This window comes from Patagioenas fasciata, chromosome 3 (genome assembly GCF_037038585.1).
Source record: "Patagioenas fasciata isolate bPatFas1 chromosome 3, bPatFas1.hap1, whole genome shotgun sequence".
Classification (NCBI taxonomy): domain Eukaryota; kingdom Metazoa; phylum Chordata; class Aves; order Columbiformes; family Columbidae; genus Patagioenas; species Patagioenas fasciata.
Genome location: NC_092522.1, coordinates 100,067,766 through 100,091,110, shown reverse-complemented (window position 1 = coordinate 100,091,110; position 23,345 = coordinate 100,067,766). Strand labels below are relative to the sequence as shown.

Below are 23,345 nucleotides of genomic sequence, written 5' to 3'. Positions count from 1 at the left end.
TGTTCTTTCAATAGATTGTTTTACTTTGTGTCTTCTAAGAAAATAAAACCTGAATAGTTGTGGAAAGCATGGCAGGATTTGACTGCATAGATGTTGCAATTCCTTTGCCATTAGAATGCTGGTTTTGTTCTTCAGCCACAGAAAATGTAGTATTCTTAAACTGTATGGAACAAGATATGATTTGAAAATATTTCTAATGTTTTGATATTAGTAAACAAAAAGTCAGAAAGTTAAAAACTGACACAGTAATCTAGCTGCAAAATAATTATCAGTAGTAATTTCATTGTGCCATAAAATGTTGCCTCAACCCACTGATAAAAAATGTCAATTACGATAGCATTTTGCAAACCTATACTTTCAGAAAACATATTTTTAGCTTTTTCTTGAAGAGATAGAGCAAGAACATAGAAAGTAAATGGCTATCTAAGAACACTTTGTCAGTATGAAAGGGGAGTATTTATACTTTTCAAATATAAAAGGTCTCAGAGTGTCTCTGGGAGAGCAGCAAAATTCAGGTGTGTTTCCCAGATCCCTGTGAGACGAATGGGGACGGAAAGGGTGCAGTATTTCTAACGTAGGCCAGCTAACAAAGAATTAAAATCACATTGTTAGCGATGCTCATGGAGAAACTGTAAGTAGCATCTTTCTAAAGGGGGGTTGCATACTGTCTGCCAACACCATTTGACTTCTTTTTGCTGCTACCTTAATGACAGTGGGATAAATTGTGTTAGCTGATCTGAGGTGGAAACATCACTAAGGATCATTGGCAGTTTTTGGCTCCTGCAGGCCTCTTGTGACATGTTAGAAGTGGAGTTTCTGGTCTTAATTTTCTCTTTTGTAAGAGAAAATGTATCTTTTGTTCTCTTTTCTTATTTTCACTTAGATCTCCATAATCAAAATATTCCAACATTCCTAGGAATTTCTTTTAGCCATAATTTTAACAGTACTTTTTTTTTGTAGAATATAAATAAAAGGTGAGACATTCATTGACAAATAATTCTGGGTTTTTCTCTGGCCAGATTTTTGTTGAGTAAATAGCATATATTTCAGACCCTATCTAAGATTTGATAGAAAGTGTTAACTAATTCTCTCCAGAGAATATGGTTATCAAGCTGAAGACTGGTTAAATATAGTTATCAAGCTAAAGACTTCATCATTTTGATGAAAAGATTTTTCATTCAAAAATTTCTGTTTTTTTAAATAAATATTTTTATGCAAATATTCATATGTATTTATTTACGTTTACAAAATTTGAGAAATACATAGATGTTTTCTTCTTTAGCTCAGGTATATTTTCAGGCACGATTTTATCAGAAAAAATTCATAGGCCTTTAAAAATCTGTTGGCTACCTGTGTAAAGTTGCGGTGAGGCTTTTGCCAGTTCTAGGGCCTTTTACTCCAGAAAGATCCAAATATTTGGATACATTCAAAATTTTATCCACCTGGATTTATTTCTGAATGAAAAAATCAATGGGAGTTTTCAGTAAATATGAATCCAATAATGAGCTGTGTCTATTAATGGATATAATGTGAAAAGACAGGACAAGATTTTAAGGGCAATATCAAATTTAACACCTTTTGCATATGACAGAAAGTAAAGAATCTTAAAGAAACTTCTGGGCTTCTTATCAATCACAAAAGGTCAGGTGAGGAATGAGTGTTTTTTATCCAGTCTATAAATCTTGAAAATTATCTGAAAGCTGAGCTTTAATTGGGTTTTGTTACCTCTAGCTGCTTTGGTATTCTAATATTTATACTAGCAACACAGGAGCGTAGACATGGAGTTCTCATGCCATTGCTTCTGCTTGGTCACAGCGTCATCAGACATAGAGTTTAAATCACAACAGATTTGTTCCTGCAGATATAAGTTATTGTGACACCATCATTCTGATACTTCATCTCTCAGCACATTTCACAGCCTTGGAGGTCTGATATCTGACCTCTTTCTCCTATCTTGTTGTCGCTGTAGTGATAAGGTTGTGCTCTGCAGTCACAATGACTGCAAGATAATTTCTCCCCCTCTCCACCTCGAGAAAGGCAAGCTTTTTGCTTTTCTTCCGGACTGCATAGAAGGCACTATCTCATTCTCTGATATTAGCAAGACTGATGGATGTCATTAACCTGGACAGTGCTTTATGGGAAGGAGAATACACTAAATATTGGTGTAACTTAGCTCTTGCTGTTACGATGCATCACAACCTGCTGCCACATGTTACAATGGATGAAGGACACGGCAAATTTAGCCTTCCAACCTAAAATTTGTCTCACAGCGAAAATTATATTAATCTCCCATGCTATTCCTTTTACCTGACAATAAGGTTTTTCTCTGGCTGTTTGATATTTTGGATGAAAGAGTATTTTATTTTATTTAATACACTTTCAAAAAAAAAAAAAACCACACCACAACTAGTCAGTAATGTTGGCATAAATGTTCTGAATAAACAATGTAATAAATTAACTAAGTTAAAATCCAAGTTACAAAAAAAAACCCCATAGTTTGGAGGTGGGCAACAAGGCTGCTGAGGAGTCTGGAGCACAAGTCCGATGAGGAGCAGCTGAGGGAACTGGGGCTGTTTGCCTGGAGAAAAGGAGGCTGAGGGGAGACCTTATCACTGTCTGCAACTACCTGAAAGGAGATTGTAGCATGGAAGGTGTTGGTCTCTTCTCCCAAGCAGCAAGTGCTAGGACAAGAGGAAATGGCCTCAAGTTGCACCAGGGAAGGTTCATATTGGATATTAAGAAAAAGTTCTTCATGATTGTCTGGCACTGGAACAGGCTGCTCAGGGAAGTGGTGGAGTCACCATCCCTGGAGCTGTTTAAAAGACGTATAGACGATGTTCTTAGGGACATAGTTTAGTGCTAGAGTTAAGGTATGATTGGACTGAATGATCTTGAGGGTCTCTTCCAAGAAAAATGATTCTATGATTCTATGATTATAAGACTGAATTTTCCTGAGCCAAACAAAATATATGCAAAGTCTGGATTTGCCTCAAGTTTTGCTTTGCCAGTAGGGACAAGATTTCACCCACTATATCTCTGTCTCTGCTAGCTATACTGGAAGTTTCATGATCTCTTTTTGTTTAAAGTATTCAAGAACAAAATCCAATTAAAATGTTCAGTATGGGATACGCAATTTGTGAAAACAAGTCTCACAAGTAGTGTGGAGAAATCAGTAGGGATCTGTTCTTTCCTCCTGTTCCCAATGCAAAAGCAAAGAGCATCCAGTGAAGCCAGGAGTTGTGTGATTGTAGGATTTAAGGTTGATTTTATTTTTTTTTTAATTAAGTACCTGAGTCAGCTGCTAACTTTTGTATGCCAAATTGTTTTTTGATATATTTTAGTGAAACTCCTGAAGTTGGACCCACAGTTCAGTATTGGTCTAGATTATAGACTAGTTATTTGTTCTTCTGGTCTGATATCCAACATGCACTTCTCCCTCCTTAACAGATTGTGATCTTATTATACATCTGAGAACAAAAGAAATTAATTTCTAGAATGCATGGGAAGTGCTAACAGAAGGTGATCAGACATAGCAACAGGCGTCTCATGGAGATGTTACAGGCAGCACTTGCACTCTTAGTTTCTCCGGAAATCGAGTAGGAACTGAACGCAGAGAGGGTGCCAGATCGCCGGTAAGAACAGCGTCTCACCTCCACACGGTCCGCCTGAGCCATTACGGCAAATTGAGTAATGCCGGCAAAGGGTAGAGCAAAGACGGCAGAGGAAGGTCGCGGTGGTGCGAGGGGAAACTTCATCCGCTGCTTTGACGGAAGGAGGTGGGCAGAGAAAGACACAATATTTACACCGGGAGGGGACAGACCTGCCCCCGCCCGCCCTTCCCCGACACCCCCCGGTCCGCGCCCAGCGGCCGCGCTGCCGGAGGCGGGGCGGGCGGGGCGCTGTCCCCGCGGTGGGTGCTGAAGGGGCGGTACCGCACCGGCACCTGCCGCCCGGCGCCCCCTGCTCGGCGCGGAGCTGCAGCCACCAGCGGCCATGGTCGCGCTCCTCTGCCTCGGTAAGTGCCGCGGGTGCGGGGAGGGAGGAACCCCCAGCCTTGTCAGGACCCTCGCCTCGCCCCGGGCCTCCTGGCCTCTGCACGGAGTCCCTTTACAGCTCCGTCCCTAGCTCCTTCTCCTGGCGAACCACAAGTAGGGGGCCAGCAGGTACCTGTTGGGGGGGCTCTTTTTTTTAAAAATAATGTCCGGGCCCTGTGGCTTGGCCCAGACTTCTTCAGCCCAGTTGCAGGTAGTGTGTCTGAAAAGGGAGGTAAGTCAGGGTAGCAGGTTCAGCCCTGATAAGAAGTTGAGATCCACAGGTGGGATGTCTTGTCTAAATGAAGAGGCACTTGTTTGGTAAGTGGAAAGTATTTAGTGCTGGCAGTGCTACACAGAGGGCTATTGACATTTCCAACTGGGTTTCAATGGAGAAAAAGGGAAAACTGACAAAGTCGGTCCAGAGGGTAGAAAATATTATGTTGAGACAAGTATGTTTAATTCCTTTTACTCTCCTTTTGCCCAGTCTACATAATGTATACTGACATATATATTGTATGCTGATCTCTTTAACAACCCACTACTCTAAACTCATATTCCACTGCTAACTACATTTTGTAGGTAGTTCTGCCCCTGGGTTTGTTAAAAAAAAGTTGTCCTTAATCATTTTTCAACTATATTAAAACTATATTCACCTGTGGTTTGTCCTTCAGAGACAGCTGTCTTGGTGCTCTTGCAGTTCGATAGAAACTGCAACTAGGTTTCTCATTATTCATTATTATCTGCCAGATAATAATTGTGTGATATTGGAAATACACTGTGATCCTTTAGTTCCTCAGTTCCCAATCTGCAAAGTGAAGGTGCTAAAACGTCCTTTCCCCCCCATTTTTCACTTTAGACACCAAATTCTTCAGAATAGTGAATTTTACACCTACCCAGTAAATCAACAGACACCTACACAAAAATACAGACACCTGTAGAAATCTAAATGTATTTGTCTTCATATCAAAATGGTTGCCTCTAAAGGTTTTAGCTACAAGCTACTTCTCAGATGGTCTGAAATCTTCTAAGTAGAAAAAAGTCTCTGAGTATTCCAAACACTAGAGTAAATAACTAAAAGGAACAACTAAAGTAAAAACTGTTCATTTAAGCAATTGTAAAAGCTACAGTTCACTGGATTCTAAATTTATATAGGACAGTTGTTTCATGTAGACTTGTCACAGTATGACCTCTGTGTCCTGCTGAGGAAACAAAAGATCCATCCATAATATGCCATTAGCCTTTCTTAGACTGAATTAACTTCAATCATAGGTTATGCCACTGTGCTCTTTTTTTTTAAAACAAAAACAAAAACAAAACAAAACAAAACAAAAGACTCCTCCTTTTTGTTGGCACAGTTTCCAGGTGGGTTTGAAATAAACACATGCTGAAATAATCGTAACAAAGGAGCAGGAACTGCTAATTGGCTGCTCAGTCCTACTTTGACTATTCATTTTCAGCCACTGGTTCTGAAAAGCTGTCTTAACAGTAGGGGCACAACACAGCGTTTTTGTGCTGCAGTTGCTAATCAGATGTGTGATGTACTTACAAAATAGGTAAACAATCATCCAGCAAAATACCCTTTATTAAAAAACTTCCTGCATTTATAATTTTGTGTTGTCTTCTATATACAGTCATATTCACCTGTAAAGTATTTGGAAACTTATTTTTTTCTCTGTCATCTGAATAAATTGAGAGAATTTCACAATTAGAAAGAACTTTTGGAGACAGTACAAGGAATAATATCTTTATATAATGAGCCAAAATTGGCACTTTGGATGGGCCAGCTGCACATTCCTCAATGTCAAGTGGCACGAGCCATTTCTATTGATCAGTCTTCCAGACTGACTGACAGAAGCAGCCTAAAAAGATGCTTCAGGCTGGAAAACACTGATCTCGCAACCAGCCCTGCACAGATCAGAGAACTGGCAGGAATAAGCACAATTGGGGAAGGATTAGCACCAGCTATGGTAAACCCATGTGACCTCTTATGTGACTCTGAGGCACACTAGATGCTATTGCACCTGTCAGTTATGAAGTATTAAATGTTGATTCTTCTTTAATGACATGTCTTCAGAAAGTGCTTCCCATGGCAGCACTATTATATCACAGATAAGCATAATTTCCAGAAGGGATGGCATCACCTCTAAACAATAGTGGCTCTTTAGAATTATTGAAAGCAATATTTGATATTGTCCCTGCTCCTTGCAGAGGGGTGGGACTAGATGACCTTTGAAGGTCCCTTCCAACTCAAACTATTCTATGATTTCTTATTTCTTAAATATATCATTGGAAACATTTAATTTCTCTGGATGAGATCTTGACAAGTCCTGAGGGAGTATTTCATGCCTCTTGCAGATTGTGTTTAAGGAATTAAACAGTGATGGAAATTCCTCAGATTCCACATGAACTTGCCTGAAAAAAAGAAGACTTGGTCTTGGAGATTCTGTGTTCTTCAATATCTAAGGAAAACATGCCCATCAGGTGTTCACTAGCTAGTTTGCTAAGGCCTGAAATCAGTGTCTGAAACTTAATCTAATAGAAAATTAAGACACATGGTTACAAATTAGAGGTTGTGTTACCATGGGAATGTTGATCAAAGAGCTAAACCCCAACTGATTTGTCTTTTCTTAGCAAGGCAATTTAATTTTCTACTGATAAGCCAGAGGTGGTGCTAATTTAAAATTCTTTACCCTGAAACCTCCATATCAGTCTTCAGTTTCAGGACTTTTTCATGCAGTTAAAATGACCCTTAAGTTCAACGCACTCAGGGAAGCAGATCAAGACATAAATGTTGGGGTTGCTTTCAAGAAATGACACCTCTGAAATAAAAACAAAGAGAGTGAAGAGTATTGTATTATGAAATATAATCTCATTTATTAGCAACAGTTGTGTATCTGTCAAATGTCTTTCACATGGTCTATTCATAGGAATTCCTGTGTAATCTCTAGCTTGACAAAATTGCAGTCCTCTGAATTATAGTGTTATGATCTAAATGTAAATGAAAAAGGTCAGTACAATATCTGTTGTATTAGATAGTAATTATATTCTGTTTTTACAGTGTTGTTCAGGTACTTCACAAGTATCTCTACTGCCCAGACTGACTGTCTGCACTTGAGGGAGCAGTGTGTAAATGCTGCAAATGGATGTGAAAGTGTCTGGAACGTTGTTGAAGATGTCTGCAATATTTCAGGTAATTCTTTGTGGTGTACACAGGTTTATTTTGAATTTCTGAATGCTTGTATATTCATAGGTTATCATAATATTGCTGTGGTAACTGAATTAACTCAGTGAGATTTCAAAGAGAAAATGACAACAGAAGACAGTCAACTTCTGAAATCCTTGACAGTGGCCAATATGGTTTTCTGTAACAGTCATACTGTCTCTTCAATAAGGTGATAATGAAATTTCTGGACTATGAACAAAGTCAGTCTAAACCAACTCAAGAATTCTGAATTCAGCAGAAATTATGCTTTTGTGGGATCCTGCTAAACAAAGCCAGCATGCAGCTGGAAAAATGTTACAACCTTGCTTTCCATAATTTGGAGGAGTTTATCTACCACCTCTTTGGAAGTTTTCAAGACCAAGCTGGATGGTACTTCGAGCAACCTGATCTAGTGGAAGGTGTCCCTGTCCATGGTAGGGGACTTGGTACTAAATGATCTTTAAAGCCCCTTCCAACCCAAACTGTTCAATGATTGTATGGTCACACAGGATATGCAAAACAATGTAGTAGTTACTTAGAGTAATTTTCAAGTATTGTATTAGAATAAGAAACAAATCAAATCAAGCATGCCTCAATGTAAGTTGTGCTGTAGGGGGACACATCATATTTGTTCAGTGAATAATGCATACGTGTCAGAGTGATTCACTTGCAGGGAGTGATGGTACAAAAAGTGCAGGTTACATTGTGACTAAGCCTCCTTGACCTGTTAAACAGATTCTCACATAAATGAAAGCAGAAAATCAGTCTCTGCCTCTTATACTTCTAATGCATGGTGCATCATTTCCAAGTAAAGTGTTTTAAGTGGAGGAAGACCAGGTATTACAGGTTTGACTTGAAGCTCATCCTAATCTCTGTTGGTGTTCAGATGAAAATATTCCTTTCTCTGAAGGCCTATTATCTTCTTGAACAAATCTTGGGTGTCAGGCATCATCTCTTTCTTTCTTTAAATCCCTCCAAGACTTTGCTGTTAAATGTTGAGTATTCACTTGCCATATGCTGTGAATATGGAAGAAGAAGAATGGCAGAACAATGTGGTAGTGTTATAAGAACAAGCTAGTAATGATGCCTTTGTTGACTGATAAATGTCAAGGCCCTTGATCTGTCAAGGATACATCAGTACTAGCAAATAAAATGGGACAGTGACTGTTTTCTGGCCCTGAGTTCAACTGTCATGGGGCAGCATGTATCCATGCAACTAAAATGCCTTACCCCCATGCTGGCTGCAGAAAACTGCCTTTTTGGAGTGACTCCAGCTTCACAGTCTAGCTGGGTCATGTGCTGTGCAAAAGTCGAGCAATATAGACACAGTCACTTGCCATTAGCCTAGCTCATGCCTTGGTCCTGTTCAGAAATGCAGCCAAGGGTATTTAGGTACATGACTGCCATTTCTAGCAAATTAATTATTAATACATAAGGCAGGTTCTCTGTCACTGGGAACCAGAGGTATCTATATCTTCATGGCAACCTCCCTTCTCCTTATATTGACATTATTTGGACAAAACCAGCCATGTCCTGATGTCATAATCTGTTCTGAGCCTCAGCTACTGAAGAGTTGATAAACTGAATGTCCCTCTGCCTTGGCATCAGGACCCAGCCTCACGTTTGGTCTGTGATGCTGCCTGATTTCATCCTCAATAGGCCATTGCTAGAATATTCCCCTGCAGCGTGAGCTACCTCAATACCTTTGTCTGTCTGATTTGTTGTAGAGATTTGAATCAAGGTGTTTCAAGTCACAAGGCAGTATTTATAATACTTAGAACAGAAAATTCTCAGAGGGGTCCTTCTTAGTGTATCCTGTTCCAGATATGTATCTGCTTTGTATAGAGTGGCTGAATACTTTCATGAATAGACAGAGTAAATGAAAAATACATGATAACCTAATGGTTACAACAGTCCCCAAAGGTCCTGGGTTTCAGCCCATCTTCTATTGAGATTTTAAATATTTTATGTGAAGTGGAACAGTTTCAAAAGAGAAGGCTGATTTTTTTAAAAAAAATATCAGAATTTGCAGTATTTTCAGGCTCAAGACAGTGACCTAAAGATGAGCTCTCCAGAACCAAACCTCTTCACTAAATCAGAAGTTGTTGAATCTGCTTCTCTGACATCATTCACAAAGGTATTCACACCAAGATTACTTGACATAAATATCAGGACTTGTACTCTAGCCTATTCTTTATCATACCCTGCAACCAGATGAAGTGGACCAGCATTTTAATTCATTGCATTGTCCCATAATATGCAATTTCTCTCACTTTTTGTCCTATGTGCTTATTCACTGATAGTAATAATATTTGTTACTGGGTCACAGAAACCTTCTGCAGATAGATTCTTCTTGTGATTGCTTGTTTGGTTTTGCATCTGTATATTTACTTAGGATAATAGACTTTGGCAAGGATTCTTCAGCATTGCAGGGCACTCATATGTTGTGTTAGGTCTAGGACAAATTGTTCTAAATGCGGTTTTTAGGTGCCATGACCCCAGATTGTGTAAACCTGCAGTCAGACAGCTGATGGTATCTGAGAGCCCACAGAAACAGCAACAGAAAATCTACCAACAGTATTATAGAATCATAGAATCATTTCAGTTGGAAAAGACCCTCAGGATCATCAAGTCCAACCATAACCTAACTCTAGCACTAAACTATGTCCCTAAGAACTTCATCTAAATGCCTTTTAAACAGCTACTGGGATGGTGACTCCTCCACTTCCCTGGGCAGCCTGTTCCAATGCCTGACAACCCTTTCCATGAATAATTTTTTCCTAATATCCAGTCTAAACCTCCCCTGGTACAACTTGAGGCCGTTTTCTCTTGTCCTATCACTTGCTACTTGGGAGAAGAGACCAACACCCTCCATGCTACAACCTCCAAAGGTAGTTGTAGATAGTGATAAGGTCTCCCCTCAGCTAAACAGCCCCAGTTCCCTCAACCTCTCCTCATCAGACTTGTGCTCCCGACTCCTCACCAGCTTCGTTGCCCTCCTCTGCATTCTCTCTAGTACTTCAATGTCTTTTCATGATGAGGGTCCCAAAACTGAACACAATATTCAAGGTGGAGCCTCACCAGTGCTAAGTACAGTGGCACAATGACCTGCCAGGACTTTCCAGGACTTGCCAGGACTTCTCTGGTCCTGCTGGCCACACTATTCCTGATAGAGTCAGGATGCTGTTGGCCTTTTTGGCCACCTGGGCACACTGCTTGCTCATGTTCTGCTGGCTGTCAATCAACACTTGGCCTTGTTAAATCTCATACAATTGACTTCAGCCCAACAATCCAGCTGGTCCAGATCCCTCTCTATGGCCTTCCTACCCTCCAGCAGATCAACGCTCCTACCCAATTTGGTGTCATCTGCAAACTTACTAAGGGTACACTCAATCCCTTCATCCAGATCATTGATAAAGAGATTATTAGTAAGATTAACATTATACTGTATGTCAAGACTATATGTGCAGGACTAAACACTTGATGGATGAGATGTATAAGTGGAAAAGGTGCTGAAAATGAGCATGCTAGTTGGAGGCCATAAGCAATGAGGCAAATACTCCTTTTGCTAGTTTCTTTATGAAAAACCTAACTACAAATGAGAATTATACTCCTACTCTGTGTATGAGTCCAATAACTCAGTCCCTCAGGCTGTAACCTTCAAGTTAAATGTGTGCGTTATCAGGACCTTCATCTTTTGTTCTTCAGAGTAGGTCTGGGGCACTCTCCAGACTTCACCTAAGTCAATTCTTTCTCTGTTGAACTGTCCATCACTGCTCTACTACTACTACTACAACATTTTCAGAGTATACCTTCATAGCCCTCTGAGTCCAAACCTTCTTCTCCTGTGCCAAGACATGATGAAAACAAAAAGCAAAAAAAAAATAAAAAAACCACAAAAAACAACAACAACAAAATCAACAACAAAACAAAACAAAACAAACAAACACACAAAAAACCACAAAACAACAAAACAAAACAAAACAAAAAGAAAGAGGCAAGGAGGGAAAATGTCCATGAGTCAGTTTCCAGATCAGGATGGAAAAGACTAAAATATTTTGATGGAAGCAGAAGTTTTCACACAGTTCAAGAATAAGAATGTAACAGCCGGAGGCAGAGTTAATATTTTCTTCCAGTAGTTTTCAAATATTTGGGATTTGGTATGAAAGAACATACAAACTCACTGATATCTTGGCTGTTGCCAGGGGAAGGAAGGGCATTGCTCAGTTTTCCGTGTTTTGCACGTAAGCATGTCTGTGAGGAGTGGACCCAGGACAGCACTTAGATTGACATTGAGTTTGGTCAATCCAGTATTCATAGAATCATTTTGGTTGGAAAATACCTTTAAGATCCTTGAGTCCAACCATTAACCTAACACTGCCAAGTCCACTTCTAAACCATGTCCCCAAGAACCTCATCTACACATACCACAAATGACATGCTCCATATATAAGTGGGATGTTGTCAAGGACCACCCTATTTCCTCGATGGCTGCCATTCGTGAGGGGTCCCACTCCCATCCTTCTTCCCACTCCTGCTCCCATTGCCTGATCCATGAGTTTCCTACACCTGTTTGCGATATTCATGTTTTACTGGACTCGCTGTCTTCGCAGTGTCCACCCCCTGGCATCCATTGCTGAGAGCAAGCATTCCAGCAGCTAAATATTGTTCTATATAGCTTTATATATTTTATGATATTCACATTATTATTCACTCTTTCTTTCTTATTATTCTATTAAATCTGTTTTCATTTCAACCCACTAGTCTTTCCTCCATTTCCTTTCCTCCCCCTGGGGAAGGAAAGGCAAAAGATAGCAGCTGTTTACTATTTAGACACCACCCAGGGTTAAACAATAACAATTATGTACATATAAATAAATCAGATTATGAACAATGGCTTCCAAGTATTAGGTCAGAGGGCAATTTTTGTGAATGCCTTGGAAGCATATGTATTAAGCTAAAATATATTATATAGAACTAATCATTGATAAAGCAACAATAATTGAAAAGCAGCAATAAAATATTTTCTGCTGCTCATCACAGCTGAATCAACACAGTGTACAAACAAACCAGTACTGATAATAAGGTATTTCTACCCAGCTTTCAAGAGGCCAGGCAAGGGAACCCCACAAATCTGATGTGCTTCCTGACTCTGTCCATGCCCGTTGAATGTTCATAACCCCATAACTTACCTCTCATCCTTGGTTCTCAGCTGCTGTGATTCAACACAGTGTTCACAGTGTATAAGGCTCCTCTGAACACATCCCCTGTACTTGACTCCTAACTTGCAGCTTGTTATTGCCATGAAGATAGACAAGCTAAGTGAGGCTGGAGTGGTTCATAAAATATACTGGCATTTGTGTTTCTCGTTCTATCCCTATTCCCCTCCAACCTTCAAGTATCGAGAGGAACTTGAAGCAGACAGTCATAAATCTTGTAAATTAGTTAATTTCCACACAAGCCCCAGCTGATCTTTGTTGTTCTTTTTCTACCCCTGGAATTTGTCCTCCTGAAATTTTTGCCTGAAATACCTTTATTATCCCTTTTTCACCCACCTCCATGGACCCCATAGTTTCCATGTCATCACGTACTTTCCACTCTATATTTGTGGTCAGGGAGTGTCCTATGTCCATAACCTTTGGTAGCTCCTATTTAGATATCCTGAGATTCTTGGCTACGGGGAAAAGAAAGAAATGTGAGAGCTGAGTCAGGGTCATGCTCTACTTCTGAAAACGCAGAAGACAAGCTGGAGACTGGGTGGAAAGATACAGGCAAGCCTGGGCACCATGAACTCCCCTTTTGCTGATACAAAATATGAAGTGAGAGCAGAGTATGGGAGCTGTAGCTCTTGCTGGACTGCAACTTGGTCCTGTGGCAGTGTACATTTTAATACACCCCCAAACCCTCCTTCATCAGAAACTGGAGAAAGGGCAACACAGATGCTGTATGAAAAAGGATTTTGGGGTGACAGGATGGGGATGAGCACTCTGGAACAGCTAATACTCATTCCTTCAGGCACAGGCAAAATGCACTCTCTTCTTGTCGGCCTTCACCTAGATTGCCTTCCACTGCTATTTGTGTCAACCATATATAAATGACAGTAAAGCTCTGATCACATTCGAGCTTGCCTTTGGCAGTGGTGACACATGGCTGATAGCTTTTCAGTTTTACTAGAGTACACAATCTCTGCTGCTTCACACTTGACACCAGGGAAGCAGCAAGGCAGGAAGCCAGACATCACCGTTGACAGGGAAGAGACAATAGCCTATGTCCTCAGTAGATTAAAACTGATCCTTGTACTGCACTGTGACCAGCCTGGATCTTGTGAACCACACACTCCTTAACCTACATATTGTGAGATACTTAATATCCATGAAGCAAAGAGAGAAAATGTGCTGTTCTGAGGACCTGTATGCCTGTTTTGAGAAGGTAGACCATGGCTTTCACAAAATCAAACTCTGTTAACATGGTATTAAACTACTTCTGATGTGTCTGTCTTAAGTATCTTGTAAGTTTCATAGGCAATAATAAGTAAGGAAGTACTTTTAAAACTATTTAGTCTACAAAGTAGATGGTTGATTGATTTATCTTTGGACCATAAAGTACATGCTCTTTATTTTTGCTGCACATACAAAGAAAATATGATCTGACAGCCTGTGTGTGAGTCTTTGTCATTGAGTATAAGTGCACTTGCAAGCAACTAGCTTGAAATTGGACCAGCAAACTAAGGCTCCTGCATGTTCTTTTTTATGTTAGATTCTCCCTTATTTTTATCATAAAGAAATTAAAGATCTGAATATTCTTGGACTACTTTAAATTTGTTGTCATTGCCAAACTTAGGGAGTGAAGTTGTTCTCTAGGATAGCAGTCCAATGGCATATCCAAATGGTCAGAGGCCATAGGCTCATGTCATCCTCATGTGAGTGAGGGATCTGAACCAGAGCAGACATCTTGCAGCATTGGATGAGCATCATCATCATCACAGGACTGCGCCTGCACTCCTACATCCCCTCTCTTACTCCGTTATGTGGCAGTACCTGAGCCTACACTGTGAACTCCCATCCCTGTACCTGGCACCTCATTTCTACACAGGGTGAAGACAAATGTCTCATTGTCTCAGTTCAGGATCTGCCCCTCGACTCCTGTGCACCTTTTTGATTTGGCCTCTGTACCTCCTCTACCTAGTAGAAAATGTATAAATTTAAGATTTTATGTACTTTGGAAATGAGAACAGAAACTGGCATTTGGGCAATGGGTCAGACTGAATAAAAAAAAGAAGGCAATATTGTACCTATAACTTTATTATATGACTCTGAATATGATTTAAAGATTGTAAATTGTGACAAGTTTTCAAGCAAAACAAGGTTTGCAACATCTATTCTTGGCAAAACATATTATTTTTTTGCTTCAATTGTTTTATATAACCATATCCCTTAAGCATTCATAAACATTAACAACATTATAATTTTAATGGTGAGTTCTAGGTAATAGATGCAAGGCAGAAGACGCTATTGGATGTAATAGAATCATCCAGGTCCTGGCTGATGAATACCCAGAATTTAAAAACTGTCTCTGCACTGCAGATGATTTCTGTAGCATCACGACCTTGCTTGGGAAACAGTGCAGCATTAATAAAGGTAACTAAACAAAAAGTTCTAATTATGAAGAGCAAAAGGAAATATGTAACTTTGTAACGCTCATTTTAACTGGATTGAAATTTCTTTGCGTATTTCTCAAATCTGATAGTTAGTTTTGTCTCTTCTATTATATTCACACAGCAACACACATACAAAAGCAATGTCATATCTGCTTCAAAATAAACAAAACCAATAAAATGTGCGTGAGAAATTCAAATGTTTCTAAAATGCTTGCTCAATCCAGTGGCAAGCAAGAGTGAAAATGTGATGCATGTTGGTGGCTACTTGTTGCCCAAGGAAGCTTGAGTGCCACTGGATCTATGTTGTGTATAGAGAGCCACATCCAGCCATTTTGTGAATGGGAATGCGCAGTTATGCAGTTGTGTCACACTGTGTTACAGGAGCATCTTTACTACATCTAGAAGAGGTTACGGGGTGTGGGGAAACACAGTTCCTGCTTTCATAAAGCTGTACTTTATATATAAAGTGCATCCTTTTTATAATTCTGTTGTAATCAATGGGCCCAGCTCCTTTAAATTTATTTTTTATTATCCTGAGAATCCTCTTCCCTTCAGAAAACCTATTTCTATAATTGAGAATTACTCCATGCATGAAAAGCTTGCAATTTCTGTCTTCTGGAGTAATGACTAGCAAAGTTGACGTAAGAAAGGTGAAATCAGCCAGTGAATGAGAGTCTGAAAAGTGAGCCCCAAGGTTGATTCCCAGCTCTGATCCATCACTACCTGATGACATCAGTCAGTGTACATTTATGGTAGGGGAATATAAAGCTTTATTGCAGAGGAAATAACAGTATCTTGATTCATTACTCCTTGCCTCAAACAAGAAGAGTGGGTTATCTAAAACCTGATGTTGATGTCATTGGAATAATTGCTTTTGCTTCTAACAAAATGAAGTCGTATATTTTTTTGTTGATTGACATTACATTTCGCACCATTTCTGCATGGAGTTATACTCGTATCGGTGATGATAACTTCTGCTGTTCCTAGATACATTCAGGAGTAATTATCCCTGTCTATCTTAAATGATTATTTTAGGTAATGAATTAACCATCTTCAGGAATTGCCATTCTCTCTTTACAAACTACGCAGTGAATTAAGATAAAAAATCATGATATGTCCAATATGTAGGTAGTTAAAATTATGTGAGATTGATCCCTTTATGCAGTAATTTTAGTGAGGGTTTCTCATATTAATGTCAGCAGCTGAATTGTTAAAGTAGACTGTATTACATAGCTACCAGGACACAGTAAGCATGATGAAGATTCATTAGTTTGCAAGAATCTGAAATTATTATTTATTTATATACATCTCAGAATGAAACTAGGACTTTCATTCATTTTATTGCAATAAAACAATTATGCTTTTACTGAGTTTCTTTTGAGCTGACCAGTGATGTTACCTGTTCCATTTGATTTATATCTCTGTTTATAACTAATTGTACAGAATATTTGGAAACTTCTTCAAGATCAGATACTGGACTGAGTTTTAGGCAACACAGAAACCGTGAAGACCAAAGACACCCAGAAGAGTTAGGAAATGACTGCAGTATTGCACAGCAACGCTGTCAGGAGGACCCTTACTGTTTTCTCATGTATAAGAGCTTCCAGCAAGCATGCCAGGCAGACACTGCAAAATGCAGGTTCCTGATGGCCAACCAGGAGTGTTCATCAGCCTGGAAAGAACTGAGGAAAACAGTGCTGGGAGACTGCAAGTGCCCAGAGCCACTTCAAATGAGATGCATTAAAATATGGAAGGGAATATTTAACAATCCTTGTTTACAATACTCTCAAGAGAATGTAGCTTCAGAAGCTACTGAAAATTATGATGACGGTGACAATGATGACGATGTTGATGATGAGACAAATCAGGACACTGACACAGGTTAGTGGTATTCCAGCAGTCTGAATGCTTTTGTATGTGACAGTAATGTACACAGGTCTATGAAAAAGGTTTTCTTAACCATTCGCAGTTAAACATTGGCAACAGGATAGTTTTAAGAGGTTTATTTAGATGCAAATGAATAATCTGACAGTAAAATGATAGCCTGAGTGCAAATACTGTTGTCCTTCACTGTGTTTATTTGATACAATCTGATCCAAATCAGTCCCTTTCAGTATGACACTATAACTAGAAACAATGTAAGACCAATAACAACTATTTCCTGATAGCAAGAATTGTCTGTTTGTCTTGACTTTAGAGCATAACAAGCAGTTAGTTGAGCTTGAAAACTGGGTGCATTGATGAACACATTAGGGCATCTGGCCTTTATTTATTCACAAGAAATCTGACTACATACTCTGCTAAGCAGCTCTAAAAATTCTTTTTGAGCTCAGAGGATTTGTAATTATGTAGATAATGTTATCAGCAGCCACTGATAAACTGTGCTTTCACCCTGAAACTTATGAATATATGTAACAGTGATTTTAGAGTTTGTTAACAAGCTGAAGGTCCTATTTGGTCAAGCTAATTTGTTTTTTGTTGTTGTTTTGTTTGTTTGTTTGTTTTTACTAATGGCACTATGCCAGCAACACAGCCAATACTTTAAAGTTAAAAACAAAGCTAAGACATGATTTATAACATGTCCATACCCATATCTTTTTGTTCTAGACAACATTAGTAAGGAAGCAAGATTACAATGGCGTTTATCTTCTCTCTCCAAACAAGGTAAGTCTAAATTTACTTATGAATCCTAATAACTGGTTTTAGATCTGTTTTCAGATAGTGAACAATGTATCAGGAGATTAAAATGAATACATTTTATTCATTTTACTGAAGAGCAGGGCGTCAATGTATTCAACATATTTTCAGTTAAGCTATTGGGCAGATAGGAATCCAAAATGTCAGGTAACAATACTGATCCTGTTAAATTTACAGAGGCAAATCCCATCCCTTAAACATTTTAGGGTCAGAATTATCTAAATCTTTTTGGAAGGCTTCTAGCATAGGTTAGAAATACCTAAACTAGCTTTAAAAGCACAGAAATCACATTTTGTTATCACAGTATCACAGTATCACAGTATCACAGTATGTTTGGGATTGGAAGGGACCTCAAAAGATCATCTAGTCCAATCCCCCTGCTGGAGCAGGAACGCCTAGGTGAGGTCGCACAGGAATGTGTCCAGGTGGGCTTTGAATGTCTCCAGGGAAGGAGACTCCACAACCTCCCTGGGTAGCCTGTTCCAGTGCTCTGTTACCCTCACTGAGAAGAAGTTCTTTCTCAAATTTAAGTGGAACCTCTTGTGTTCCAGCTTGATCCCATTGCCCCTTGTCCTATCATTGTTTGCCACTGAGAAGAGCCTGACTCCATCCTCATGGCACTCACCCTTTATATATTTATAAACATTAATAAGGTCACCCCTCAGTCTCCTCTTCTCCAAACTAAAGAGCCCCAGCTCCCTCAGCCTTTCTTCATAAGGGAGATGCTCCACTCCCTTAATCATCTTTGTTGCCCTACGCTGGACCCTCTCCAGCAGTTCCCTGTCCTTCTTGAACTGAGGGGCCCAGAACTGGACACAATATTCCAGATGGGGTCTCACCAGGGCGGAGTAGAGGGGAAGGAGGACCTCTCTCGATCTACTGACCACCCCCCTTGTAATACACCCAAGGATGCCATTAGCCTTCCTGGCCACAAGGGCACAGTGCTGGCTCATGGTCATCCTGTTGTCCACCAGGACCCCCAGGTCCCTTTCCCCTACACTGCTCTCTAATAGGTCATGCCCCAACCTATACTGGAACTTGGGATTGTTCCTGCCCAGATGCAGGACTCTACACTTTCCCTTGTTAAATTCCATCAGATTATCCCCCGCCCAACTCTCCAGCCTGTCCAGGTCCCGCTGGATGGCGGCACAGCCTTCTGGCATGTCAGCCACTCCTCCCAGCTTAGTGTCATCAGCAAACTTGCTGATAGTACACTCAATTCCCTCGTCTAAATCATTAATGAATATATTGAATAATATTGGCCCCAGTACTGACCCCTGAGGCACTCCACTAGATACTGGCCTCCAACTGGACTCCGCACCATTGACCACCACTCTCTGGCTTCTCTCTTTAAGCCAGTTTGCAACCCACCTCACTACTCTATTGTCGAGACCACACCTCCTCAATTTAGCTGTGAGGATGCTGTGAGGGACTGTGTCAAAGGCTTTACTGAAGTCAAGGTAGACCACATCCACCGCTCTGCCATCATCCATCCACCTTGTTACATTCTCATAAAAGGCTATGAGGTTGGTCAAGCATGACTTACCCTTGGTAAAGCCATGCTGACTGCCCCTAATGACCCTCTTATCCCTGATGTGCCTTGAGATGGCACCAAGGATAAGCTGTTCCATTACTTTCCCAGGGACAGAGGTGAGGCTGACCGGTCTATAATTACCCGGGTCCTCCTTCTTGCCCTTTTTAAAGACTGGAGTGACATTTGCTTTCCTCCAATCCTCGGGCACCTCTCCCGTTTCCCAAGACTTGGCAAAAATGATGGATAGCGGTCTAGCAATGACTTCAGCCAGCTCCCTCAGCACCCGCGGATGCATCCCATCTGGACCCATGGATTTATGGACGTCCAGACTACTTAATTGTTCCCTAACCCAGTCCTCATCGACTAAAGCAAACTCCTCCATTAACCTGGCTTCATCCCGGGTCTCAGGGGTACAGGGTTCCCCAGGACATCCTCCAGCGGAGTAGACAGAGACAAAGGCGGCATTCAGCAATTCTGCCTTCTCTGTGTCTTCTGCCACCAGGGCACCCACCTCATTCATCAGTGGGCCTACATTGCCTCTGGTATTAGTTTTATCTGCTATGTATTTGAAAAAGTTCTTCTTGCTGTCCTTGACCCCTCTCGCCAGCTGTAATTCTAAGGAGGCCTTGGCTACCCTAGCTGCCTTCCTGCATCCTCTAACAGCAGCCTTATATTCCTCCCAAGTGGCCAGTCCCTGCTTCCATGACCTGTAAACTCGCCTCTTCTGCTTGAGCATACCCAACAGATCCCTATTCAACCACGCAGGCCTTCTGGCTCCCTTCCTCGACTTCCTACGTGTGGGGATGCTCTGATCCTGAGCATGGAAGAAGCAATCTCTGAATGCAATCCAGCTCTCTTGGGCCCCTTTTCCTTCAAGCAGTCTTGCCCATGGGGTTTCCCTCAGCAGTTGCTTGAAAAGGCCGAAATTAGCCCTGCCAAAGTCCAGGGTTGCAATTCTACTTGCTATTCTGTTCCTGCCACACGAGATGCTGAACTCCACCATCTCGTGGTCACTGCAACCCAGGCAGCCCTCAACCTTTACTGCTTCAACCAGACCCTCTTTGTTAGTGAGGATGAGATCCAGCAGTGCACCTCTCCTGGTCGGCTCCTCCACCATCTGCATGAGGAAGTTATCATCAATGCACTGGAGGAACCTCCTGGACTGTGGCTGGCTGGCTGAATGGTCCTTCCAGCAAACATCAGGGAAGTTAAAATCACCCACAACAACCAGGGCCTGTGACTGTGAGGCCACTCTCAGCTGCGCATAGAAGGCCTCATCAACTTCCTCAGTCTGATCTGGTGGCCTGTAATAGACACCTACAACAGTATCACCCCTGCCAGCCTGTCCCTTGATCCTGACCCATACACTCTCAACTCGTTCCTCATCTGCTCCTGGGCAGAATTTAGTACATTGCAGTTGCTCTCTCACATAGAGAGCAACTCCACCACCACGCCTGGCTGGCCTGTCTTTCCTGAAAAGGGCATAGCCATCCATGACCACATTCCAGTCATGTGAACTGTCCCACCACGTTTCTGTAATTGCCACCAGATCATAATCTCCCGACCGAACATAGGATTCTAACTCCTCCTGCTTATTCCCCATGCTGCGCGCATTGGTGTACAGGCATTTCAGGGAGCGAGCAGAGCACACCAATTTCTCCCTAGGGGCACAGGAGGCCACCCGGTCCTCATCTGTTTTAGAATGCTGCTCCTCTGGGGCAAGCCCAACTACAACCCCATCCCCCTTCGAGGCTAGTTTAAAGCTCTCCAAATGAGCCCAGCTAATTCCTGCCCCAGCATCCTTTTGCCTCTGCGAGATAAGCCTTTCCTGCATAACACTGTCCGGACTGGAGTCTTATAAAACCAGCCATTATCAAAAAAACCAAAGCCCTGCCTGTAGCACCAGTCTTGGAGCCAACCATTTAGAGATTGAATTTTCCCATTCCACCCCACATCGTCACTTGAAGAGGGAAGGAGTGAAGAGAAGATCACTTGAGCCCCTGAATCTTTCACCATCCTTCCCAAGACCTTGAAGTCATTCTTCATTCCCCTCAGACTACGGGAAGCAACTTCCTCCCCATCTGTCTGGAAGACCAGCAGTGGGTAGTAGTCTGTCGGGTGCACCAGTCTGGGGAGCTCTCTAGCAATATCCTTGATCCGGGCTCCAGGTAGACTACAGACTTCCCTAAGATGAGGGTCAACCCTGCATATTGGGCCCTCTGTTCCTTTCAGAAGGGAATTTCCTATTACAATCACCCTTCTATCTTTCTTATCAGAGGTAGTCTTCAGTTGTGTAGTCAACCGCCTCTTCCTATGTGATCTTGTAGGCAGGCTTGGCACCACCTCCTCACCTACCTCTTCTTCAAGATCCAGGGCCTCAAACCTATTACGGAGGGGCACCTGGGGAGGCAAATCAGGCAGGGAGTGGGGCTGCCTGTGATGCCGAACTGGAATAAGCTTCCAACCCTCATCTTTTTTTAGGTCATTTACCTCTGCCCGACAGCGACAAGGGTGGGGCTGTCTCAGGACCTCCGCCTCTGTCCGGGAGGGCAGGAGGTCCATCTCCTTTTCGGGGGTACCTCCCTGGGGCCTTTCCGACCGACACGTAAGGGTGTTACTCCACCAGTCGATCTCCCTTTCGCACTCCCTGATGGACCTCAGCGTCTCAACCTCCTCCTTAAGCTTCACAACCATGTCGAGCAGATCTTGCACCTGCTCACACCTCACACAAGTGGAGTGCTGGCCTCCCTCCTCTGGCAGCAGCAGGCTCTGGCACTCCTTGCAGCCGGAGACCTGAACAGCCACCGTTTGGGACAGAACTTCAGTCTGCGTTGCCACAGTCTTTTTGAGACATGCTCTCCTTCTGGAGGCGACCATGGTCATCAGCGGTCTGGGACGCTGGCAATAAGTCGGTGGGAATGATAAACAAGTGCTCTCTGCAACCCGCTGCGCTAGCTGCCACACCCGCTGCGCTAGCTAGTTGCTGCTCTCTGCACCTGGTGGGCAGCGACTAGTCTCTGCCCTCCCAAAGGTTTTTTCAAGGCAAGAGGAGGAGGTGTGGTCGCCGTCACCGTGGGAACGCCCCCCGCCACGTCAGCCGCTCTCTCGCAATGGCTACCGGGGCTTCGGGGGGATCGGGACCGCCGAGAGTCACGCTGTCCCTGTACGTTTCCCTCTGGGCTTTCTAATCTCGGCTAAACCTCGTAGTCGACTGAACCTCGCCGGCTCTGGCTCTCGCTGCGCTGGCTCCGATCAGCTGACTCAATGTTATCTTCTCTGTTACTTATTATGTAGCCTAGCATAAGAGTGCATGCTGGAGATTTCAACAGCTTCAGGTAGCCACTAGCTCCCAGAACCTATCACACTCTTTGAAGAAACTTCCATCTTGCCAGTTTTCACTTACTGATTTTTCAGAGGCAGAAACTTGCAGGAGGGTTGTTTATGAGGGCCAAGCAGTTTAAGGGAGAAATATGATGATCATACAATGGGCTTAAAAGAGGCAATGCTATCAGAGAGGAATCAGAAGTTTTGGGAATTAAACTTGTTTTTAATGGGAGTGTTGCAGTCAGTATGACTGCCAGTCATCGCTTGAGAAAGGTTTTCTTGTGATTTCATTTTAAAAACTCTTGTTCTTTTTAGCATACACAGCAAACAGAACCTGTTTGGATGTGAACAAGGAGTGTGTTGAAGATGAAGTATGTAACAAACAGTTGTCCCTGTACCTTAAGGTTTGCTCAGTAAATAAGAAGTGCAACATGGAAGAATGTCAAGCAGCCATAAGGTTCTTCTATCAAAACATGCCCTTTGAAGTTGCCCAAATGATGACATTTTGTGATTGTATCCAGCCTGATGAATCCTGCTACAGAGCCAAAGAACTTCTTCATGGCAAGCCCTGTGCAGTTATTGCAGTTCCACCCCCATCATGTCTGAATGTAATCCATGTGTGTAAAGAGAATGAATTGTGTAGGTAAGTAGAAGAAAGATTTTGTCCAGTAATGTGCTTTTGAATAATGATTTGATCAAAAAATTTAAATAAAATATATGCTATACAGCTCATCTACAATTTCTTTTCTCACTGTATATCATCACTTTTGTTTGACATCTTCACAGATGTCTGCATCAACTGTGCTAATTCCACAATTCCACAAATATACTGAAAAGGTTAATTTTCAAAAAGGTCTGGAACATAGTGTGGGCTTTTCTTCTGCCTATTTCATGACA

At 41.7% G+C, this 23,345-nt stretch overlaps 1 protein-coding gene across 1 annotated transcript in view; it reads left to right on the top strand.

Annotated features, from left to right (window-relative positions):
- Nucleotides 1-3,993: 3,993 nt before the first annotated feature.
- GFRAL (GDNF family receptor alpha like) overlaps nucleotides 3,994-23,345 on the top strand; it is a 34,915-nt gene continuing 15,563 nt past the window's right edge. The window contains exons 1-6 of the mRNA XM_071807284.1: nucleotides 3,994-4,015; nucleotides 7,093-7,224; nucleotides 14,721-14,873; nucleotides 16,337-16,774; nucleotides 17,501-17,557; nucleotides 22,764-23,091. Coding sequence (XP_071663385.1) covers nucleotides 3,994-4,015; nucleotides 7,093-7,224; nucleotides 14,721-14,873; nucleotides 16,337-16,774; nucleotides 17,501-17,557; nucleotides 22,764-23,091 — 1,130 coding nt within the window. The remainder of the gene's footprint in view (nucleotides 4,016-7,092; nucleotides 7,225-14,720; nucleotides 14,874-16,336; nucleotides 16,775-17,500; nucleotides 17,558-22,763; nucleotides 23,092-23,345) is intronic.